Source organism: Sus scrofa, chromosome 18, assembly GCF_054392235.1.
Source record: "Sus scrofa isolate SSC_HxYL_T2T_F1_AM1 chromosome 18, Sscrofa_HxYL_maternal_Yorkshire_Landrace_v2.0, whole genome shotgun sequence".
Taxonomy (NCBI): Eukaryota; Metazoa; Chordata; class Mammalia; order Artiodactyla; family Suidae; genus Sus; species Sus scrofa.
The window spans coordinates 24,673,986-24,694,145 of record NC_139400.1 but is presented as its reverse complement, the minus strand read 5'-3'; the positions used below and the strand labels follow the sequence as shown (position 1 = coordinate 24,694,145).

At 40.9% G+C, this 20,160-nt stretch overlaps 1 protein-coding gene across 9 annotated transcripts in view; it reads left to right on the top strand.

Annotated features, from left to right (window-relative positions):
• EXOC4 (exocyst complex component 4) overlaps positions 1-20,160 on the top strand; it is a 799,095-nt gene that overhangs the window by 106,534 nt on the left and 672,401 nt on the right. For all 9 annotated transcript variants that reach the window (XR_014833792.1, XR_014833790.1, XR_014833791.1 and 6 more), the window contains exon 7: positions 9,356-9,530. Coding sequence is in view for 1 of the 9 variants with exons in the window: in XM_021078821.2 (XP_020934480.1) it covers positions 9,356-9,530 (175 nt within the window). In the remaining 8 variants the exon portion in view is untranslated. The remainder of the gene's footprint in view (positions 1-9,355; positions 9,531-20,160) is intronic.

Below are 20,160 nucleotides of genomic sequence, written 5' to 3'. Positions count from 1 at the left end.
AGAGCTTTATACCATAGACTTTGCTTGCCTTGTGCAACTGTGACTATTCTTTTTTTTTTTTTTTTTTTGTCTTTTGTCTTTTTGTTGTTGTTGTTATTGTTGCTATTTCTTGGGCCGCTCCCGCGGCATATGGAGGTTCCCAGGCTAGGGGTCGAATCAGAGCTGTAGCCACCGGCCTACGCCAGAGCCACAGCAACGCGGGATCCGAGCGGCGTCTGCAACCTACACCACAGCTCACGGCAACGCCGGATCGTTAACCCACTGAGCAAGGGCAGGGACCGAACCCGCAACCTCATGGTTCCTAGTCGGATTCGTTAACCACTGCGCCACGATGGGAACTCCAACTGTGACTATTCTTAACCTTTGCTTCCTCCTCATCCTCTGCCTTTTTCCATGCGGGGGCTCCAAGACCAGATGCATAGGGACGGCTGTGGAAGTTAGTAGAATATCTGGGAGAATAGGTAACGTTTTGCTTGTGTCTGTAAGAAGGCTGTTGTTAAACCTGCCAGGTAATTGGAAGTGTGTTTAACAAACAAATACTTTGTGTATCTTGATCCTTTTCTTTTTCAAAAATACAAAATAGATTTTATTATAGTATTATTCAAGGTATGCATATACCTTTCACCTGTAACTGTATTTCTTGTGGTTCTTACGTTTAGCTTGATGAGGCTGTCTTCTTGAGAGGAGAGTTTTGTATGAAATATTTTTGTTGTGAGTTTCTAAAACCAGGAGATTATAATCTTTAATACATATTTCCTCACCACTTGTTATCTGTAATCAGGCCTCTATCTGTCCCTCCTGCTGGAGCTCATTTTTGCATTCTTTTGTTCAACAAATACTCATTTATTGCCTGTCATAGGCTGACTGTTATGACAAATACTGGAATACAGCGATAAATCAGACGCACTTCTTACCCTCATTGAGTTGACAGTCTAGACAAGGAGAGGCAAGGACTGGGGGAAGAGAGATTCCTATAAGGGCTGTTTGAATAATCCAGGGAAGAGATAAGGCCTGGGTTGGCCAAGTAACAGTGGCAGTGGACTGAAGTAGGCCCATAGGAGAGGTGGTAAAGGGGCAGAAATAAAAGAAGGTTTTTTTCCTTTTTTTTTCTTTTTTTTTTTCTGCACCCATCGCATGTGGAAGTTCCCTGGGCCCAGGGGTTGGCACTGCACCTCAGCAGCGACGCAAGCCACTGCAGTGACAACTCCTGATCCTTAGCCTGCTGTGCCCCAAGAGAACTCCAGCAAGTTGGTAATTGATTGGATTTGAGGAAGAGGGGAGGGGAGGGTGATTTGCCGAGGCGAGTGGTAGCGATCACGGACATAGGTAAGCGGAGAAGGAGGTTTGGGAGGAGGATGAGTTTCATTGTAGCTGTATTGGGTTTGAGGTCTCAGCTCAGGAGAGCCCTCTGGCCACAAGACATGCTTGGGCGTCATTCGTGGGTGGGTGACTGAAGACATGGTGGTGAGGGAAGCTGCCCAGGCAGCGTATGAGGATTGAGAAGAGTTGACGGCAGGCAGAGGAAGAGGTTCCTGAGAAGGAGCAACTAGGGAGGTAGAAGGAGAGCAGAAGAGTGTAGGGTTGGAGCCAGTGGGAGGCAGTGTTTCAAGGAAGAGCAAGCGGCCAGTAGAAACAAACGCTGCCTCTGTTTGCATAAGGACTGAAGAGGGTCTGTCGATGGGGCAGATGATGATTTGAGACTTGGAGGAGAATCATCTTACTCAAGGGCCAGGATTAAGAACCGGTTTGCAGTGAGAACGCAGAGGCAGTGTGGACAGTTGCACTGACTCTTTCCAGCCGCGGATGCCCCAGCATTGTATGGTATTGATCACTCTTCGGCCCCTTTTCTTAAATTACTTTCTTTGCTTTTTTCTAACACCCCTTAAAAGAAACCTTCTCCAAGACTGAGGCCTTTGTTATTTCTTCATCTCTGAGCTTTAGTTTTCTTGTTGATAATGTGGGGATAGAAATAGGGCCCTCCTCGGAGGCGAGTCCTGAGGACTCAGTGTGCCCTTCACACATACCTGGCCTGTTGTCATCAGTGTGGTTGTGATGACGTAGAGGTCTTTGTCGTGGTCCTTGTCATTGTCACCATCTTCTCACTCCAGCCTTACCTTTGTAGGGATCTCTTCCGCCATAACAGCTTGACTTGCCAGCCCCACGCAGAGGACCCCAGGGTGGTGGCTCTAATGCTACTTTCCTGATACAGCCAAGCTCAGTTGCTGATTCTTTGCCTCTTGTACTCAGGCACCCACGCAGCTTGACCAGGCTCTCCATTTTGGGCATTGGCCGTGTGTTGCGGGAGAGGTCTGGTTATATAACTACCACACACGGGGACTGTGCTCTTCACTGTCCGGCCCAGGAGGCCATGCATGTTGCTCTCTTGTCACCTCTCTCAGTCCATTGCAATGATCTCTTTGGTTGGCGGGGGTTATGGAATCAAAGAGAGATGAAGAAACTTGCCCTTATTCTTCGAATGTGGCCTCTTTGAGTTATAAGTGACAGAACCACCTCTGACTACCTTAATTAAAGAGAGTTTTGTTGGAATGATACTGGTCAGTCTTTTTTTTTTTTTTTTTTTTTTTTTTTTTGTCTTTTTACCATTTCTTGGGCTGCTCTTGCAGCATATGGAGGTTCCCAGGCTAGGGGTCGAATCGGAGCCATAGCTGCCAGCCTACGCCAGAGCCACAGAAATGTGGGATCCAAGCCGCATCTGCGACCTACACCACAGCTCATGGCAAGGCCAGATCCTTAACCCACTGAGCAAGGCCAGGGATCGAACCCGCAACCTCATGGTTCCTAGTCGGATTCGTTAACCAGTGAGCCACGACGGGAACTCCTGGCCAGTCTTATGGACAATAATCAGGTCCTTACTAACCAAGCTGGGAGGACAGAGAGGCAGCTGGGCCATGGGGACATCTGGAGTGTCCCCCCCACCCCGATGGTAATGTTAGAGCTACAGGAAGCACAGTGGGTTAAGGAGCTGGCCTTGTCACTGCAGTGGCTGGGGTGGCCGCTGTGGCATGGGTTTGATCCCTGGCCTGTACACTTCCGCATGCCGAGGGTATGACCCTGCAAAAAAGATACAGGAAGCAATTTGCTGTGGTTGCGAGTTTGTTTTTTTAGTAAAATATTGGGTTTAATTCTCACAGTCTGTGATTAGGAAATTCTAATTGGGGAAATTTGTGTTTGAGGAGATTGAGATCTGGAACAACTCGATGATGTGTTGAAAGTCCCGTGGCTGTTCCGCAGAGAGCTGGCGCCGAGTCCGGCTTTCTAGTGCCAGGCCTTTATATCGTCATTTATAGCACATGGCCTTCCCTGGATTGAAATTTTCTTTGGCCAACTGTGATGTGGCATTACTGCATTCCTATTTTATGATTCTGGAAATAATCTGTGTGTCTGTGTGTTTGTGTGATTTTTTTCTGAAGGGTAGAAATGGCAATTAACTGAAATTTTAATCTTTGTGGTTCTGAGGCTTATTCCTATCCAAGGCCTTTTCGTATTCAATTCAGTTTAAGAAATGACTAGTCATTTAGTCATTCTGCCTGCTCCTTAGTCTTTTAGATCAGTGGTGAAAACCTTGAGCCTACCCGGGTTTAAGCAGCTGAGCTAGCTGCAATGTCATGTTTTATTTCTTCTTTGATTTAGCTAATACTTTGGGGGGGAGTAGTGGGTGGGGATGACTTTTGCGGGGCTTTGTGGGTGTGGGTTACCCTAAGTGTGTCTGCAGATAAAGGCAAACACTTGTTTTCTCAATTTAATGTCGTGTGGGCAGTTGGCGAGTGTATATGAACATTAACAGCGTATTTCAGCTTGTTGCTGGTAGCTGTAAATTGGGCCAGACTCGTGCAGTTTACGTCCTGTTGATGTGAGTGATTCCTGAGTTCTTGGATTCTTGGCTGCATCGGGAGTCATCTTGCTTTTTCCTTTTTCTTTTTTAGGAGGGTCTATGCTGCAGAGGCATGGTGGGCCTTTGCAAAGTGTGTCTTTGACTTGGATTCTTTCCCCCTATTAGCCGTTCACTGCCAAGTTCAGCTTCCAGGGCTCCCCTGAAACCCCTCCTGCTTTCGGGTCACCGGAACCTGTGAGCTGTACATTTCTGGCATTACCTCACCTGACCACTGTGTAGCCTTGACTCTGTCGCTATTCTCTTCTCCTCTGTCTTCTGCGACTTTCCTCCCGTCTTCCTTCTTCCTCCCTCGTTACTTCCTAACCATCTTGTCAATGCTGCTGTTTCGGGAGTGTTGGCTCTGGACCTGGCTAGCTTTTTTTTTTTTTTTTTTTCCCTTAGCTTCTGCGTATTATCTCTGAGTAATCACATCCTCTCAAATATTTATCGCTTTGTAAATTTCCAATATCAGGGTCACTCCTGAGCTCCAGACTTGCATACCCAAGTACTATAACATAGCACCTTAAACTTCACAGTTCAGATCTCAACCCAGCGTCTCTCCCTCAATGATTTTTGTTTTTCCTGTAATTTTCTCCATCCCCACCTTTCTCTCAGGAAGGGTGATCTTTATATTCAGAGCTGCTCAAGCCAGAAAGCTGGATAAAGGGATCCTGACCCCTTCTCTCTGTTTAACATGGTACCATTGCCTCAACTAGTTCTTTCCATTTTCAAATGGGATCCATCCAGTCGTTGCATGAGGCTTCTGGAACAGGTATTTATGAATACTCTGGTTTCGCAGATGGAGACACTTGGTGAAGTTGAGAGATTGTTTCATAATTAAAGAGTTAAGAATGATCACTGCTGGGAAAGAAGGCGAATCTTACAAGAAGGAAAAACAAACAAAAAACCTACGTGAACCAAAAGAAAAAAAAAACCTAATATCCTCCTGGTAGTAAGATGCTGAAGGAGTCAGCTTTCTTAATACTTCACTTTCTGAGACATCAGTTTTCCTTTTTCACTCTTCTTTATGTTTTCTCTTCATCACAAGGGAGGTGTTGGGCCCCTCACTGTCCTCACTCAAAGCCAGAGCTGCTTATTTTTTAAAAAACGTTTATATAATTCACATGCTGCACACTTCGCCCCTTGAAACAGTGTTTTTTATTCACAGGGTTGTGCAACCATCACTGCTTTGTGGTTCCAGAACATTTTGTCCCCCTTCCCCCCAAAACAAGCCCCACAGGCTTCAGTGGTCAAATCCTACCTGCCTAAGTGACTACTAACATATTTTCATCTGGATAATTGGCCTATTCTGGATATTATATGTAAATGGAATCACAGTACGTTGTCTTCTGTGACTTTTTTCACTTAGCATAATGTTGTCAAGATTCACGGTGTAGCACATGTCAGCCTTTTAAAGCCAAATAATACTGTGTTTTATGAATACACCTTTTTTTGGGGGGGTCCGTTTGTCAGTTGATGGTCATTTGGATCATTTCTACTTTTCTGGTTTTACTCTATTATTATTCTTGTACTGTTTCAATATTTTACTATAATGAATACTGCTGTGTACAAGTTCTTGTGTCCATATATGTTTTTCTTTCTCTTGGATATAAACGTAGGAGTGAGATTATTGGGTCTGTATGGTCGCCGTTTAATGTTTGAGCAACTGCCAGAGTGTTTTCCAAAGGCAGCTGTACCATGTTACCTTCCCATCAGTGCTGTCGGAACATTCTAATTTTCCAGCGTCCTCACCAGCACTGTTTATTGCCCATCTTTTTGAGTATGTCCATCCAGGTGGGTTGCAGTGGTAGCTCCTGGTTTTGGTTTGCATTTCTCTGAAGACTAAGATGTTGAGCATCTTCTGTTTGCTTCTTGGTCATCTGTGTATCTTCTTTGGAGAAAAGTATATTCAAATTCTTTGACCATTTAAAAATTCGGGTGTCTTTTTTTTTTTACTAGGTGTAAGAAAATCTTTAGGCATTCTAGGTATAAACCCTTTATCACATAAATTCTCTGCAAATATTTCCTCCCATTTCTTGGGTTGTCTTTTCACCTTCTTGGTGGTATCACTTGCAGCCCGACATGGAGAAATTTTGTTGTCTGAGCCGTGGGTTTTATTACTATTGCTGTGATTGTGCTGTGGTGAGGCAGTGGGGAGCCTCCCTCTCTTCAGCAGGCGGATGTTTGAAAGTAGGCAAAGCGCAAGTAGAACTTCTCCACTTCTGGTCTGGCTTCTTCCCTTCTTCCTTCCCTGTGTAGCCTGTCGAGGGCCTGTGATGGTCACACTACGATGTGTCTGTCTTGGGCTTGATCCTCCAGGAGGGACAGAATGTGGCCATGTGTCAGCATTTTATCCGGGGATTGTCGTTTCCATAATATTAAGATGCCATGGGCCTCATTTTACACCTCAGTTCTCCTGAGGCCCCTTCTGCCCTGGTTGCTGAGTTGCTCTTGGCCTTGAGTGGCAGCCAGGGTGTGTGTAGTCCTGGAGTCTGGGTGGCCCTAGAGAGAACCTGACAGCAGCCCCTTCATTCAGAGGAACACTTCTTTTCCATTGTTTTCTGTTTCGTAGCTGGTTTAGAGGCCCGTGCCTAGAACTTCATGCCACTGGGAAGTTGGGCACCAGCGAGCCACATGCTTCTGAATGTCATGGATCAATATGATGTCAACAAATGCTGGGGTATAGGAGTTCCCATTGTGGCTCAGAGTGTTACAAACCTGACATAGAGTCCGTGAGGATGCGGGTTCAACTCCTGGCCTCATGCAGTGGGTACGGCTCAGGCATTGCCGCGAGCTGTGGTGTAGGCCTCAGACATCTCTGATCTGGTGTGGCTGTGGTGTAGACCGGCAGCTGCAGCTCTTTCCGACCCTTAGCCCAGGAATTGCCATGTGCCACAGGTACGACCACAAAAAGCAAAACTTACGACCACAAAAAGCAAAGGTACAGCATAAAATTACTAAGTTTTAATTTTGTCAAGGAGGGACATTATAACTGGACTAAGATGTTGAGCATCTTAAGGTTCTACTTTTTCAAATAAAGATTTATGCTGAGTTTGTAAGCCTGTGATTCCCAAATATCAATCCGTAGGCCATAATTTTTTTTTTTTTTCAGTGGTGGATGGCAAAATAAGAAAAATAAGACCATATTTTGACACTTCATAAAAGTAAATTAATTTTTTTTGGTACTCTGTTGATTTAACCTTAACTTAATCGAGTGTTTTCTCTGTATGCCAGATACCAGTCTCATAGAGATTATTTAGCCACACTGAATTAACTGTTTCAGTTGTTAAGTTAGGTATATCTTAGATGCACCTAACTTCCTCTCTGTACCTCTCTCTGCTGAGACGTAGTTCTTATATGACATACATGAAAATGAAGAATTGTTTTAGGTAAATTTAAGTATAAATATGAATTGACCTTTAAAAGATTTAAAGAAATCATCATTCAAAGGTAGATTTACAAAGCTCCTATTTACAAATATGATGTGTTATTTCTAGCTTATATATATATTTTCTGGACTAGGAGTAATACATAAATTTTTATTCTGTCTTTTCTAAATTAAAATGTCAAATAAGTATTAGGGTCTTATCATAAGATAGTTATTGGCTGTCACATTGGCACATTAATTATAGTAATTGGGCAGTAAAGAAGCCATAGGATTAGATAATATGCTATACGTTTTGATGGGATTATAGTTATAGCCTCTTATTTATGGTAATAAAATCTTGTTAATTGACACCGTTGACAAGCTCTTCTCTTTCCTTTTCTGCTTTCCAGGTTGCTTTATAAGTCTACTTAGGAACTATGAACTAAGAACCACATATTACACATCAAAGGCCACAGTCCAAAATTGCTTATACTCGTTCATGGTATATGCATTAAATTCATTTAGCAGATATTTGCTGGTTACTGTTCTGAGTGCTGCTAAGTATGTAGAGGTGTATAAAGCACTGCCTGATCTAAAAAAGACTAATAATGGAGAAGGAGAGATAAAATGTCTATGCATAAATAAATGTGACCCATGTTGATTGAGTCAGAGATGGGAGCCACATACCATAAGTTCAAAACTGGGTTTTAAGTACAAGTTCAGAGGAGGAAAGGGTGATTGCACATGTGGGTGATTAGTGATGCTATAAGGCTCCGAGGAATTATTTTGCATCCATGACATAAAGCTCTGGGCCATCTCTGAATATCTTTCTACATGCAGAACTGTAGTGGGTGGTAGGTGGCTCAATGCACTGACATGGAAATCAACTTTTGTTCTTGGCTTAGCTGCTTTGCAACCTCATTTTGTGTCTTTGAGTATATAAAATTGATGTAATAATATGTATCCAGCATCTCTCACAATGAAAAATGAGATAATGCTGATGCCTAAGCTGCTCCCTGTGGTGAAAGTCAGATTGCTTGGCGGTTGTGTAGTTTTTTTCAGACAAGTTAGGCCATACATTTCAATGGTAGTAAGCGCAACTTTCCATGACTAAAAGGATTAGCATCCTTACCAAAGTGTCCAATTTATTGCTAGAGAATAGCATATTCTGTGTAGCATTTGAACTGTTGTCTGAAAAATTGCCTGAATTCCTTGTGAAAACTGCCTGTATGAATTCAAGTATAGTGGTCACTGAATTCTATTAAAAAGGAACAGCTGCTACTACTGTTTTAGGGACTTTACAATTATCTTTAAAATTTCAACACCATGTCCAATAAAAAAAATTGAAATATAGGAGGTAATGCTGTGGCACAGTGGGTTAATGACCTGGCTTGTATCTGTGGAGGCATGGGTTCAATCCCAGGCCTGGCACAGTGGGTTAAGGATCTGACATTGATGCGGCTGTGGCGTAGGTTGCAGCTTTGGCTTGGATTCGATCCCTGGCCCGGGAACTTCCATATGGCATGGGGGTGGCTGAAAAAGAAAAAAAGCACAATGAAGTATAGTTGATTTACAATATTAGCTTAGTTTCAGGCATAGAGCAAAGTGATTTGGTTATATATATTTCTTCCAGATTATTTTCCGTTATAAGTTATCACAGTATACTCAATGTATTTCTCTGTGCTATACAGTAAATTCTTACTGCTTATCTGTTATGTAGTTTGTTAATCCCATATTTGCAATTTATCTGTGCCCCCCCTTCCCCTTTGGTGATAAGTTTGTTTTCTATGTGTTTGAGTCTTGCTCTGTTTTGTATGTAGATTCATTTGTATTATAATTTTTTAGATTCCCCATATATGCGTCATCCTGTAGCACTTTCTGACTTACTTTACCATGTCTATTTTACAGCAGCGGAAACTTGAGGCTTAGATAAATTTTCAAAAGTCGTGTAAATCAGTCAGCCATTTGAAATGAAATCTGTTGAAATTTAAGGTGCTGTTTACACAGTAGTGTGGTACTTCACTTTAGTTAGATGTTTTTCTTACAGGCCAGTGTCGTTTGTGTGTGTGTGTATAAATGTTTGTTTTTTTCACTAGGTTACTTCTAGAACTGCTGGAGTTGCTGTTTGACAAGTTCAATGCTGTTGCCACTGCACACTCTGTAGTCCTGGGATACCTGCAAGACACTGTTGTGACTCCACTGACGCAGCAGGAAGATGTCAAATTGTATGACATGGCAGACGTGTGGGTGAAGATCCAAGATGTTCTGCAGGTAAGGTCCTTTTACAAAAGGTGCTCTCTTGATTCAGAGTAACAAGGAAGAACATAAAAAAAAAAAAAAAATCAGCCACCTAAAATAGTCCCTTAATCCTAAATAGAATGAGAATATAATGTTTCCATTTCAAGGTGATGCTTGCTGATGTTATGGACGTCTATCGTCTTCCAAAGACCTTTTAAAAAAGCTTTTTTTGGCCTTTTTTTTTTTTTTTTCCCCCTTTGGGTCTTTTTAGGGCCACACCCACAACATATGGAAGTTTCCAGGCTAGAGATTGAATCAGCTGCAGCTGCCAACCTATACCACAGCCACAGCAATGCCAGATCCAAGCCACGTCTGTCACCTATGCCATAGTTCATGGCAACGCCAGATCCTTAACCCACTGAGCGGGGCCAGGGATGGAACCTGCATCCTCATGGATAGTAGTCGGGTTCATTACTGCTGAGCTTCAATGAGAACTCCTTGGCCAGATTTTAAAATTAGAAGATTCTCAAAGTGTAGCAATCAAGGATCTATACTATCTGGCTTTCTGTTGTAATGTACTTGACTTCACTAGAGTAAGTCATATGTCTATGTAATCAATATTAAAATGTTCTTAAACATTATTTTATAAACATGTAGCTTAATTTTATGACAATTTTCTTATAGTCAACTCTTGAATATATTGGGGTAAAAGACAGTTCAAGAGCTTATTTTTAAGAGATGAAATAACCTGTAAGGTTAAATGTATCATTTTGATTGATTTGTTGAAGATTGGAGACATGATAGTACTGTTTGCTATGATACTGCAGAGATGGTATTTAGAAATGTTATTATATTTTCTCTCCATGTGCCAGGAGAATATATTTGATTTGGCCAGATGAAAATTAGAAATATGATTAGGAATTGGCTGAAACAAATTTGACATAGCTAAATAGAAGTGATTTGGTTAGACACTATCTACTAATAGAAATAAAATTAAGTATATATAGGGAATTGAAAAATGTAACTGTAGAAATGGAATTATTTGCATGGCAAAAAGGAGCCTTTGCAGGAAAAAATAAATCATGAATGTAAATTGTAGTCATTTTTGAGAGTACAGGCATGCAGTTGTTTGATTGATTGATTCCCTGTTATTCATTCATTAGACAGTTTTTTGACTGTAGTCAGTTTGCTTTATTGAGGGTTCAGAGAAAGAATGTATGTTGCAACTGTATTCCCTGAGTTTGTTTTGATGCTCTGTCAATTACCATGTGCCCATAGTAGGTGCTTGATGAATATTGGTGAATTGAGTAAAATATTTTTGTTGCTTAGAAACTGATTATTTAACATTTTATATCTTGGTTTGCTAATCTGTCATGGAAACATGCATTTTTCAGGTTAACATGTTTAAGTTTGAAATAATATAATAGATGTTAAAGCTACTTTATGAGTAGTTAGGGACTTATGGTTCTGTCCATGGCAGTTGAGAGAAGAGAATACATGAGGTCAGTTTCACATTCATCCAAGGTTTTTTCCTGGGGAACACTTTTCAAACTATGGCATAGGAAAGTGAAAGGACATCAGCAGATTCTCTGAGCAGATGAAGCAGAGATCAGGGTTCAGGGATATGGAGGCAGCTGCAATTTGTGGGTTAGGATACTGGAGAAGAGGGGACTGCACAGAGAAAGAGCCTAAGAACCTTGAAAAGAGTGCCATCAAGCCTTTGGTTAAATATGAAGCTTCACGTACTCCCAAGTCATGGCAGAAAATAGCCACAGTTGGACTGTGTGAGATGAATGGAAATGGCAGAAATTGCCAAATGATTGAAAACATTGGAATTTAGACCAGCCACTGTGGGGAGAATTTGGTGAACAGCCTGTGCTTTCAGTTGTGACCTCAGAAAGGTTATGTTTTAGAAATTGGGCTGTCATAGGCATAGAATAAGGGATACTGTAGATCTCACATAATTAAGCTCAAACCAAATTTCCACAGTATCAGACTCATCCACTTATAAGTTAACTGCCTGCCAGAACAGAATTTACTCTAAAGTAAGAACCATATTCTCAATAATGAAGCATCCACTGTCCAGGATACAATTACTATATTAACAAAAAAAGCAGAAAAATGTGACTCAACTGGGAATTTTAAAAGGCTGATAAAAATTAGTGTCTGAAATGGAAATTTTACCAGATGGATTTCACAGCAGATTGCACGCTGTAGAAGAAAGGGTCCGAAAACTTGAAGAAAAATTGATCAGCACCAATCCATGAGTTCCCTTCGTGGCTCAGTGGTTAATGAATCCGACCAGGATCCATGAGGATGCAGGTTCAGTTGCTGGCTTTGCTCAGTGGATTAAGGATCTGATGTTGCCATGAGCTGTGATATAGGTCACAAATGTGGCTTGGATATGGTGTGGCTGTGGCATGGGCCAGCAGCTGCAGCTCTGATTCAGTCCCTAGCCTGGGAACTTCCATGTGCTGCAGGTGCGGCCCTAAAAAGCAAAAAAAAAAAAAAAAAAAAAAAAAACAACAACAAAAAACCCCCAAAAAACAAAAAGACCCCCCCAAAAAAACAGAAAACGAAAGACAACAAAAAAACCCAATCCAGTCTAAAATACAGGGAGAAAATAGAGTGAAGAGAAAAATGAACAAAGCCATAATGTCCTGTGAGGCAATATCAGGCTGTCTAGCATTTGTGTGTTTGCAAGTACAGATGAAGAGAAGAGAAAGAGGTTGGGGCAGTTAATTTTGGAAGAAACAATGACCAAAATTTTCTAAATGTGATGAAAAATGTAAATCCAGAGATCCAAGAAGCTCAACAAATCCCAAGGAAGATTAACACAAAGAAAACCATACCTAGACAGATGATTGTTGGGTTGCTGAAAAACCAAAGAAAAAACCCTTAGCCAGAGGAAAAAAGACGTATTGCCTACAGGGAATCAGTGATAAAAATTTTCACTTAACATTTCATCAGAAACAATACCAGCCAGAAATCAATGTATGTCATCTTGAAAGTGCTGGAAAATAGAAAAATTGTCAGTCTAAAAGTTTATATTCGCTGAAAAAAATCATTTGAAATGAAGGTGACATAGAGACATTTTCACATTATCTAAAGCTGAAAGAATTTGTTGTCATGGGACCTGCACTTGCAGAAATGTTGTAGAAAGATTTTCAAGCTGAAGGAAAATAATACCAGATGGTAACTCATCTACAGGAAGATGTAAAGAAGGCCAGAAGTGGTAAATATGTGGGTAAAAATAAAATAACATTTTCTTCATTTCTTAATTCTTGTTTAAAGCAAAACCAATGATAATGTATATGGGTTTTATAATATGTTTAGAAATAAAATATGATCATTGCATAAAAGTTGGGAGTAGAGTAAATGAAACTCTGCTGCTCTAAGTTTCTCATACGTGAAGAGATAACACTGTTCAAGGTCAACCGTGGTAAGTTAAGGATGCATATTTTAATCCCGAGAGCAAACATGAAATTGTAAAATAGATGTCTAGCTTATGAAAAAGCAAGTAAAGGGGATAAAACTGAATAGCGAATAAATATTTAATTCAAAAGAGAGCAGGAAAGGAAGAAAGAAGAACAAAGAAAGAAAACACAGAAAAGATAGGAAGACTGGAAAAAAAAACAAGATGTTAGAATTATACCAACCATATAAATAATTACATTAAATGTAAATGAACTAGATAATTCAGTGAAAGGGCAGCATTTGTCAAATTTTTTTTAAAGACCCAGCCATGCTGTTTACAAGAGATGCATTTTGTTTTATTTGTTAATTTGAAAATAATTTCAAACTTTTAAAAAGGTTGTAAGGATGGTACAGATGGTACCTGTATACCTCTTTATTCATATTCAATGGTTTTGTACTTTACAAATTGTTTCTTCTATGTATATATATTCTTCTGTGTGTTTTTCTCTATTATCTAATCTGTTGTCTCTATTCTAGCTTTGTTAATGGACCCAATATATTCTTTAAAACAGGTTTTTATTTTTATTTTTATTTTTTTGCCCTTTCAGTAGAGAATTCAGTCTAGCATTAGATACTGCATCTGCTTTTCATGTCTCTTTAGTTTCCTTTAAGTTCAAACAGGTCCATGGCCTTTCTTTACCTTTTACTGTAACAGTGCCATTTTGAAGAATACACTCCATCTATAGCCCCATCTTTTAATACAAGTTCCTCATTTTGGGTTTAAAAGTTATGCTTTAAATATAAAGATAGAGGTAGATTAAAAGTATATGAACGGAAAGAGATGTACCATGAAATACTAATAAAGATATTTTGTATTATGCAAATATATCAGACACTATTAGAATATATAATATCAAATGGAATTATTTGTTTCATAGTTCTTATGGCACTTAAAACTTGAATACATGAAGCCCTAGTAAGTATGTTACAGATGATGTAATCTATTGTCATGAGGTTAGTTAAAAATAACTTTTGAACTGAACTTTTGAATGTGCTAGGATGCTCATTATAGTACTTTAAAAGTTGTAAGTTTTGACTTAATAAAAATACTTAAGTTTTTGATGCTGATATTTGACTAAAACTAATATCCTAAATTAATTAATTAATTAATTATTTTTTTGGTCTTTTTCTCCTTTTAGGGCCACACCCGTGGCATGTGGAGGTTCCCAGGCTAGGGGTCCAATCAGAACTGTAGCTGCCAGCCTACACCAGGGCCACAGCAACGCCAGATCCGAGCCTTGTCTGCGACCTACACCACAGCTCACAGCAACGCTGTATCCTTAACCCACTGAGCAGGGCCAGGGATGGAATCCGAAACCTCATGATTCCTAGTTAGATTTGACGCCAGGAGCTCCAGTAATGTCCTAAATTTAAAACAACTTTTGAATCTGCTAGGATACTATTGATAGTACTATTGTGAAGAATTAATTATAGTTATGAATGAAGTAAGATGTTCAGTGTTTCTTAGCCCTATTTACTTTGGATTTGTCAAATGTATATATAATTCCTACACTTTTGAAAACAAAACTCATTATCTCATATTAAAAATGTTTATAATAAACTAAGGAACTTTTAAGTTCCATCAGAAATTAACTTGAAATGCAAAAATGAATGAAAGTATGTTTCTGGCTTATTAAATAAGTTATACCTTTCACATACATCATTTCAAAAGATGATCAAGGGATCCTAGCTTAATATTACAGAATGAGTTATTTATTTGTTTATTTAAAGAGCTTTATTGAGGTTTTACCTGTTTAAAGTATAGATTTCAGAGCTTTTTGGTATTATTTGTGGAGTTGTGCAACTGCACCATGATAGGAGTTTATAACATTTTCATCACCCTGAAAAGCATTAGCAGTCATTTCCCATTCCCCACTCCCTTCTCCCTCAAGATGTACTTAAGACACTAAAGAAGCATCGATTGTACATCTCTTGAGTATCTTATAATCAGAGCTTCAGGGATAAGTAAGCAAAAGAGTGGTTTAGCTGTAGCTAGGGGTTAATTTTGTGGCCAAGAGGGTAAGTTCAGGCAGGTAGATTGGGGTTCAGATTGTGGCAGCCTCTAGTGTCCTCTAAGGGGGTTGTGATTTATCTTTAGGCAAATGGTTTCTGAAGCTGGGTTTGCATTAGATTTATCTCTGGATTGATTCCTAGCCCCATCCTTGAGTTTCTCACTAAGGATCGTAGAGCACTATGTCTAGAGGCCTCTCTTGGGATAGACCATGAGGGAAGTTAGTATTAAGAAAGAGAATGTGAGCTGTGGTGTAGGTCGCAGATGTGGCTCGGATCTGGCATTACTGTGGCGATGGCATAGGCCGGCAGCTATAGCTCCGATTCAGCCCCTAGCCTGGGAACCTCCATATGCTGCGGGTGGGGCCCTAAAAAGACAAAAGACAAAAAAGAAATAATAAAAGAAAGAGAATGTATATATGTGTATGACTGGGTCACTTTGCTATACAGCAAGGATAGGCCCAACATTTGCAAATCAACTACACTTTATAAAGAAAATACAAAAAAGGATCACTCGTGGAAAAGAGCTGGATTCTTTGTTTTCTGTTGGGTTTTTTTTTTTTTTAAGCTCCTGAGATGATTCTGATACATTTGTTCAGGATCCTGTAACTGGGGTCTTTGCTCTGAGTCAGTGGTTCTCAAAATATGTTTCCTGGACCAATAGTATCAGTGTTACCTGGGAACATATTAAAAACGCAAGTTTTTATTCCTGCTTCATAATTACCAAATCAGACTTGAGGGCTGAGGCCCTGCAGTCTGTATTTTAACAAGCCCTTTTGGTGGTGATTCATATGCACGCTGCAGTTTGAGGGCCTCTGTTTTAGGTGATAATGGTCCATTGTGGATTTTTGATTGGGGTGTGGTGAGAGGCGGTGGGATTAGTATGGTAGTAATGAAAAGGACTGAGTGTAGAGGGTGGAGGCTAAGGCAGGGAAGCTCTTTCTTTTTTGTGTGTGTTTTTAGGGTGTCACCCGTGGCATATGTAAGCTCCCAGGCTAGTGGTTGAATCGGAGCTCATGGCAATGCCAAATCCTTAACCCACTGATCTAGGCCAGGGATAGAACCTGCATCCTCATGGGTAACTAGCCTGGTTCTTAACCTGCTAAACCACAATGGGGAATCCCAAGTCGGAGAAACTCTTTTGTAGGCTGATGGAGCGTCTCTGGGTTATATTACCTGAGGCAGTGCCTTAACCGTGGAATAAATAAGACAGGCTTTCATGAGGCGTGGTAAAGGAGTTCAAAGAAGAGAGAAGGATTTGCAAAACTTTTGGAGGTCTTTGGGAAAGTCTGTAAAACCATGTAGTCAACTCATCGGGCTGGTTTCCAATGTGACAGCCATTTTAGTGATGTTTTAGTGCTGTGGTATTAGGGCCACCCGTGTTCTGGGTAGTGGAGAATGGAGATGAACACGGGAGAGTCAGAGAGCTCCCTCTGGTGAATTGAGGGGAGCGCGCACCTCACTGTTCGTCACGTGGCACAAGAACTAACACGTGAGAATGTTGGCCAGAGTGGTTTAGAAAGAAATTTTTGGTTTACGTTTTCGTGCAGAGTTTCATTATGCTTAGGGTCAATTTGATTTTCATATATTTGTTGGTGGAATGTTCTGTAGGTTGAAATCATTCCTGGAGGACAGACACCCTTGAGAACAATAGATGCCTACAGTTAATCATCGCCAGTGTGAATGAAGGTGATGGGACCATGTGATACATGGAGATATGCGTGTTGAGAGTTGAAATTCATATTTCTTTGAATGGAAAATATTTCTTGCTGAAAAATGGAAATGCTTTGATTTATTAAATCTTGGCAAAGAACATGGCTTTTGATCACACAGAGACTTCAGCTTTTCTGGCCTGGAACCTGGCCTGTCTCTGGCAGGCTGAGTCCGTCCGGTAGCTGGAAGGCTCGTTTGTCTCGACGTGTTTGTGTCTGGAGACAGCCGTGCAGGGAGACGGGGCTGCAGCTATCAGACTAACAGGGTACCAGCATTTTCTCCTGGTGTCAGCCCTGTGACCACACACCGTTGAACCCCCTTCTCAGTTTTACAGTCTTTGAAACTGTGATAATAGAAATACATGTTTTTGCTCTTCTGAGCAGCAGCAGCACCTTCCAAAATGTCACCTGCTCAGTGACATGCCTGTCATGCTGTTAGCTGCACATTTTCAAGTGTTTAAGGCTGAAGTACATGAGACACATAAGATCCTCCATCTCTCGTGGGATATGAAGAGGGTCGCTTTGAACAAGTCCAACTTTCAGGTGTTATGATTCTGAAAAAGCTCTCTCTCTCTCTCTCTCTTTTTTTTTTTTTTCCATATCTCTTTTCAAAATAAAACTGCCCAATTATCCATTGTTGGCTTCAGTGCATGACCCCTTAGTGTGCTCAGTGGAGTTCTGTAGGTGGAGGTAGTGGGTTGTAATTATCCTGTTTACCATGGGTAGTGACACCCACAAGTCACTGCACTTTTTAGTGTCCTGATCTTTCTTTCTGGAGATGAACAGAGACAGAATGTGCAATCATTTTACTTTTGTTAACTGGCATCTAAATGCCTAAACAGTGAACAGTTAACCTCGCACAGAGAGAACTTCCAGTTTGCTATCAGGTCAGAAAATCCACACATCTTACTGGTACTTTTCCATGACTTGGAGGGGTTTTTCCAGGAGGGAGATCCAATCTCTAATTTGAATCCAGGTCTGAAACTAGGTTTTTCATAGATTTTGCTTCATTTGATGCTTTGGTTTGCTGAGGATTCCATTTCTTAAAGCAAAACTAGCTATTTCTTTTCCCCCTTCGGTACTCCAGGTTAGTTAACTTGAGAGATGATGGTTGCAGACATAGTTTTTCCAGCCTTTACGACTTTTTGATAGCCTCTATTTGGGGTGGCATATTGTCAGCCAGGCCGCTGAGTCTTCAGAAAGGTGGTGCTTGGGCCTGGAAATTATGTTCTGTCTTGTCAACGGACAGTGTGCTGCCCAATGAATAGATGACGTTAGCACGTGGAAGTAAGGGAGAAACCATCCTATGAATTGAAGTCCGATTCTATAGCACCAGGGTTCGTTCCCCTGTGTTGTTTTCTGTTCACTTCTTAAATCAGGAAACTGTGGGTAACCATGGAGATGCCTCTGGCTCCCAGCTCACATGTGGCAGGTGCATGAGTCAGAGCTCTGAGTGTCTATGGCCCAGAGAAACTTACTGTGAATGTCACGAGCATCTTAATACACTGGGTCAAGAGAAGACAGGAGCTTGGTGGCTGATAACCCGGAAGAGATGGATCTGGTTGAAAGTCTGTTCTCGTTAAATTTCGAAGTTGCCCAGAAAGGATCTGCTTGGGCCTGATTAGGTCGTGCTTGAGGGGACCAAGGGTAGAAAGAACAGGTCTTCCTTCCAACCCACCACTTTCAAAGCTTTTCTCTTTGTCTGATTTCATCTGAGATTTTGGAGGGTGAACCCCTGAGAGCCAAGTCAGATATTGTACTGCTACTGGTGATTTAAGTGTCCTTGTGGAGGCCGTATGATTATCAAGGTTTGGTGTACTTGGGCCGAAGCAAGGGGGTTGCTGGGAACCAAAAGGCCGTAATAAATGGTGGTGATGAATAGGTGAAATAATGGGATGTAGCCTGTCATTCTATGATTTGAGTGAAATTGAAGCATCTGGCATTGCTTCCCTGGCATTACTTTCGGCTGCCGGAGAAGATTTTTGGGCAACAACGATGATATGTTCCTGAATTAATACTCAAGCTCTACCTTTCCTTTCCTTTCCTTTCCTTTCCTTTCCTTTCCTTTCCTTTCCCTAAACCTAGTCTGATGGTGGAAGTAATTTGAGAATGTGCCTAAATTCTTGAGTATAGTGATAGCTTTTTGGTTAGGTTGTCTCTTGCTGCATACCGAATTACACATTAATTTGGTGGCTTAAGACAGCGGCCTTTTTATTTGCTCTCTGTTTTGTGAGTCAGGAGTTCCCTCAGGGCTCACCTGGGTGGCACTTCTACCCATGGGGTGTCAGCTGAGATCATTGACTTGGCTGCTTCAGCTGAAGGCTGGGCTGGGTGAGAAGGTCCAAGAGGTGTTTTCACGTGGTTTCTCACTCCCCTTAGGACCTCATAGCATGGCACTTTCGGGGTAGCTGGACTTCTTATGTGAACGCAGGCTTCCAATGGGGAGCATTCAGAAAGGCAGAGGGTGAGGTGGTGATCTCTTCCGGCCCTGCCTTGGGTGTTATATGGTGTCACCCTGCCACATCCTGTTGGTCCCAAGGGCATCCAGGATTCATGTGAGGGAAAATAGTCTACTCAATGGGAAGAGTGGCAAGGAAATCGTAGCAGTTTTTACTTTATCACAATAGGGTAAGGTTTGTAAGTTTGCTTTTAGAGAGTAATCCATCAGAATCAGACAATGCTATTGGATTATTGTTGCTGTGACTTTGTCACAAGATAAAGACCAGGATTTTATTCTTGCCTACTGATCTTAATTGGTTAGCGAATATCTCAGTGGTTATCAGGCTCGGCAAATTTTACCATTTTGATCAACTGAAAACAGAGATGGGTAAAATGCATTTGGGAAAATACAGCTCTTTCATGGAATTGCTTGGTTCAAGTGAGTTTATGAAATTCTGAGAGTAATTCCTCTTTATCGGTCATATCTGTCACTTGAGACTCAAGCACTAAAATGATGTCTTATATCTTTTCTAATTCCTTTGACCTTTCTCTCTTTGTCATTTGCTCCATTTTCCCCATTTTAGAGATGGAGAAACTGAGGTGGGAGTTTTTAAGTCGTGTTTATAGCACCACAGAGTCAAATGTAGAACTTAGCATGCCCTCCCTAGCTTTCCTTTTGAAGGTTTAAGTCAGTGATTTACAAGCCTCCTTTGCCTTATATTTTGGCATCTTGACATTTAACTTGAGAATCTGTGATGCTTTTAGTTGACTCATTTAGCTAAAATGATTTTAGTTCACATATTTTTAAAATAGAGCCTGTATTGGGGAGTGTCTCACTAGGCATTTGACTAAGTGTTTGCATGTGAAGAAATTGATCTGTACCTATATATGTATACATGTTTTCAAATTGTGAAAATTGAGAATTTTAAGTTTCAAAAAATAAGCAGTCACTGAATAGAGATTTGCCTTTTCAAGGTCTCAAATGCCAAATACTTTGTTCAATGGACTAACATCAGTACAAGCCT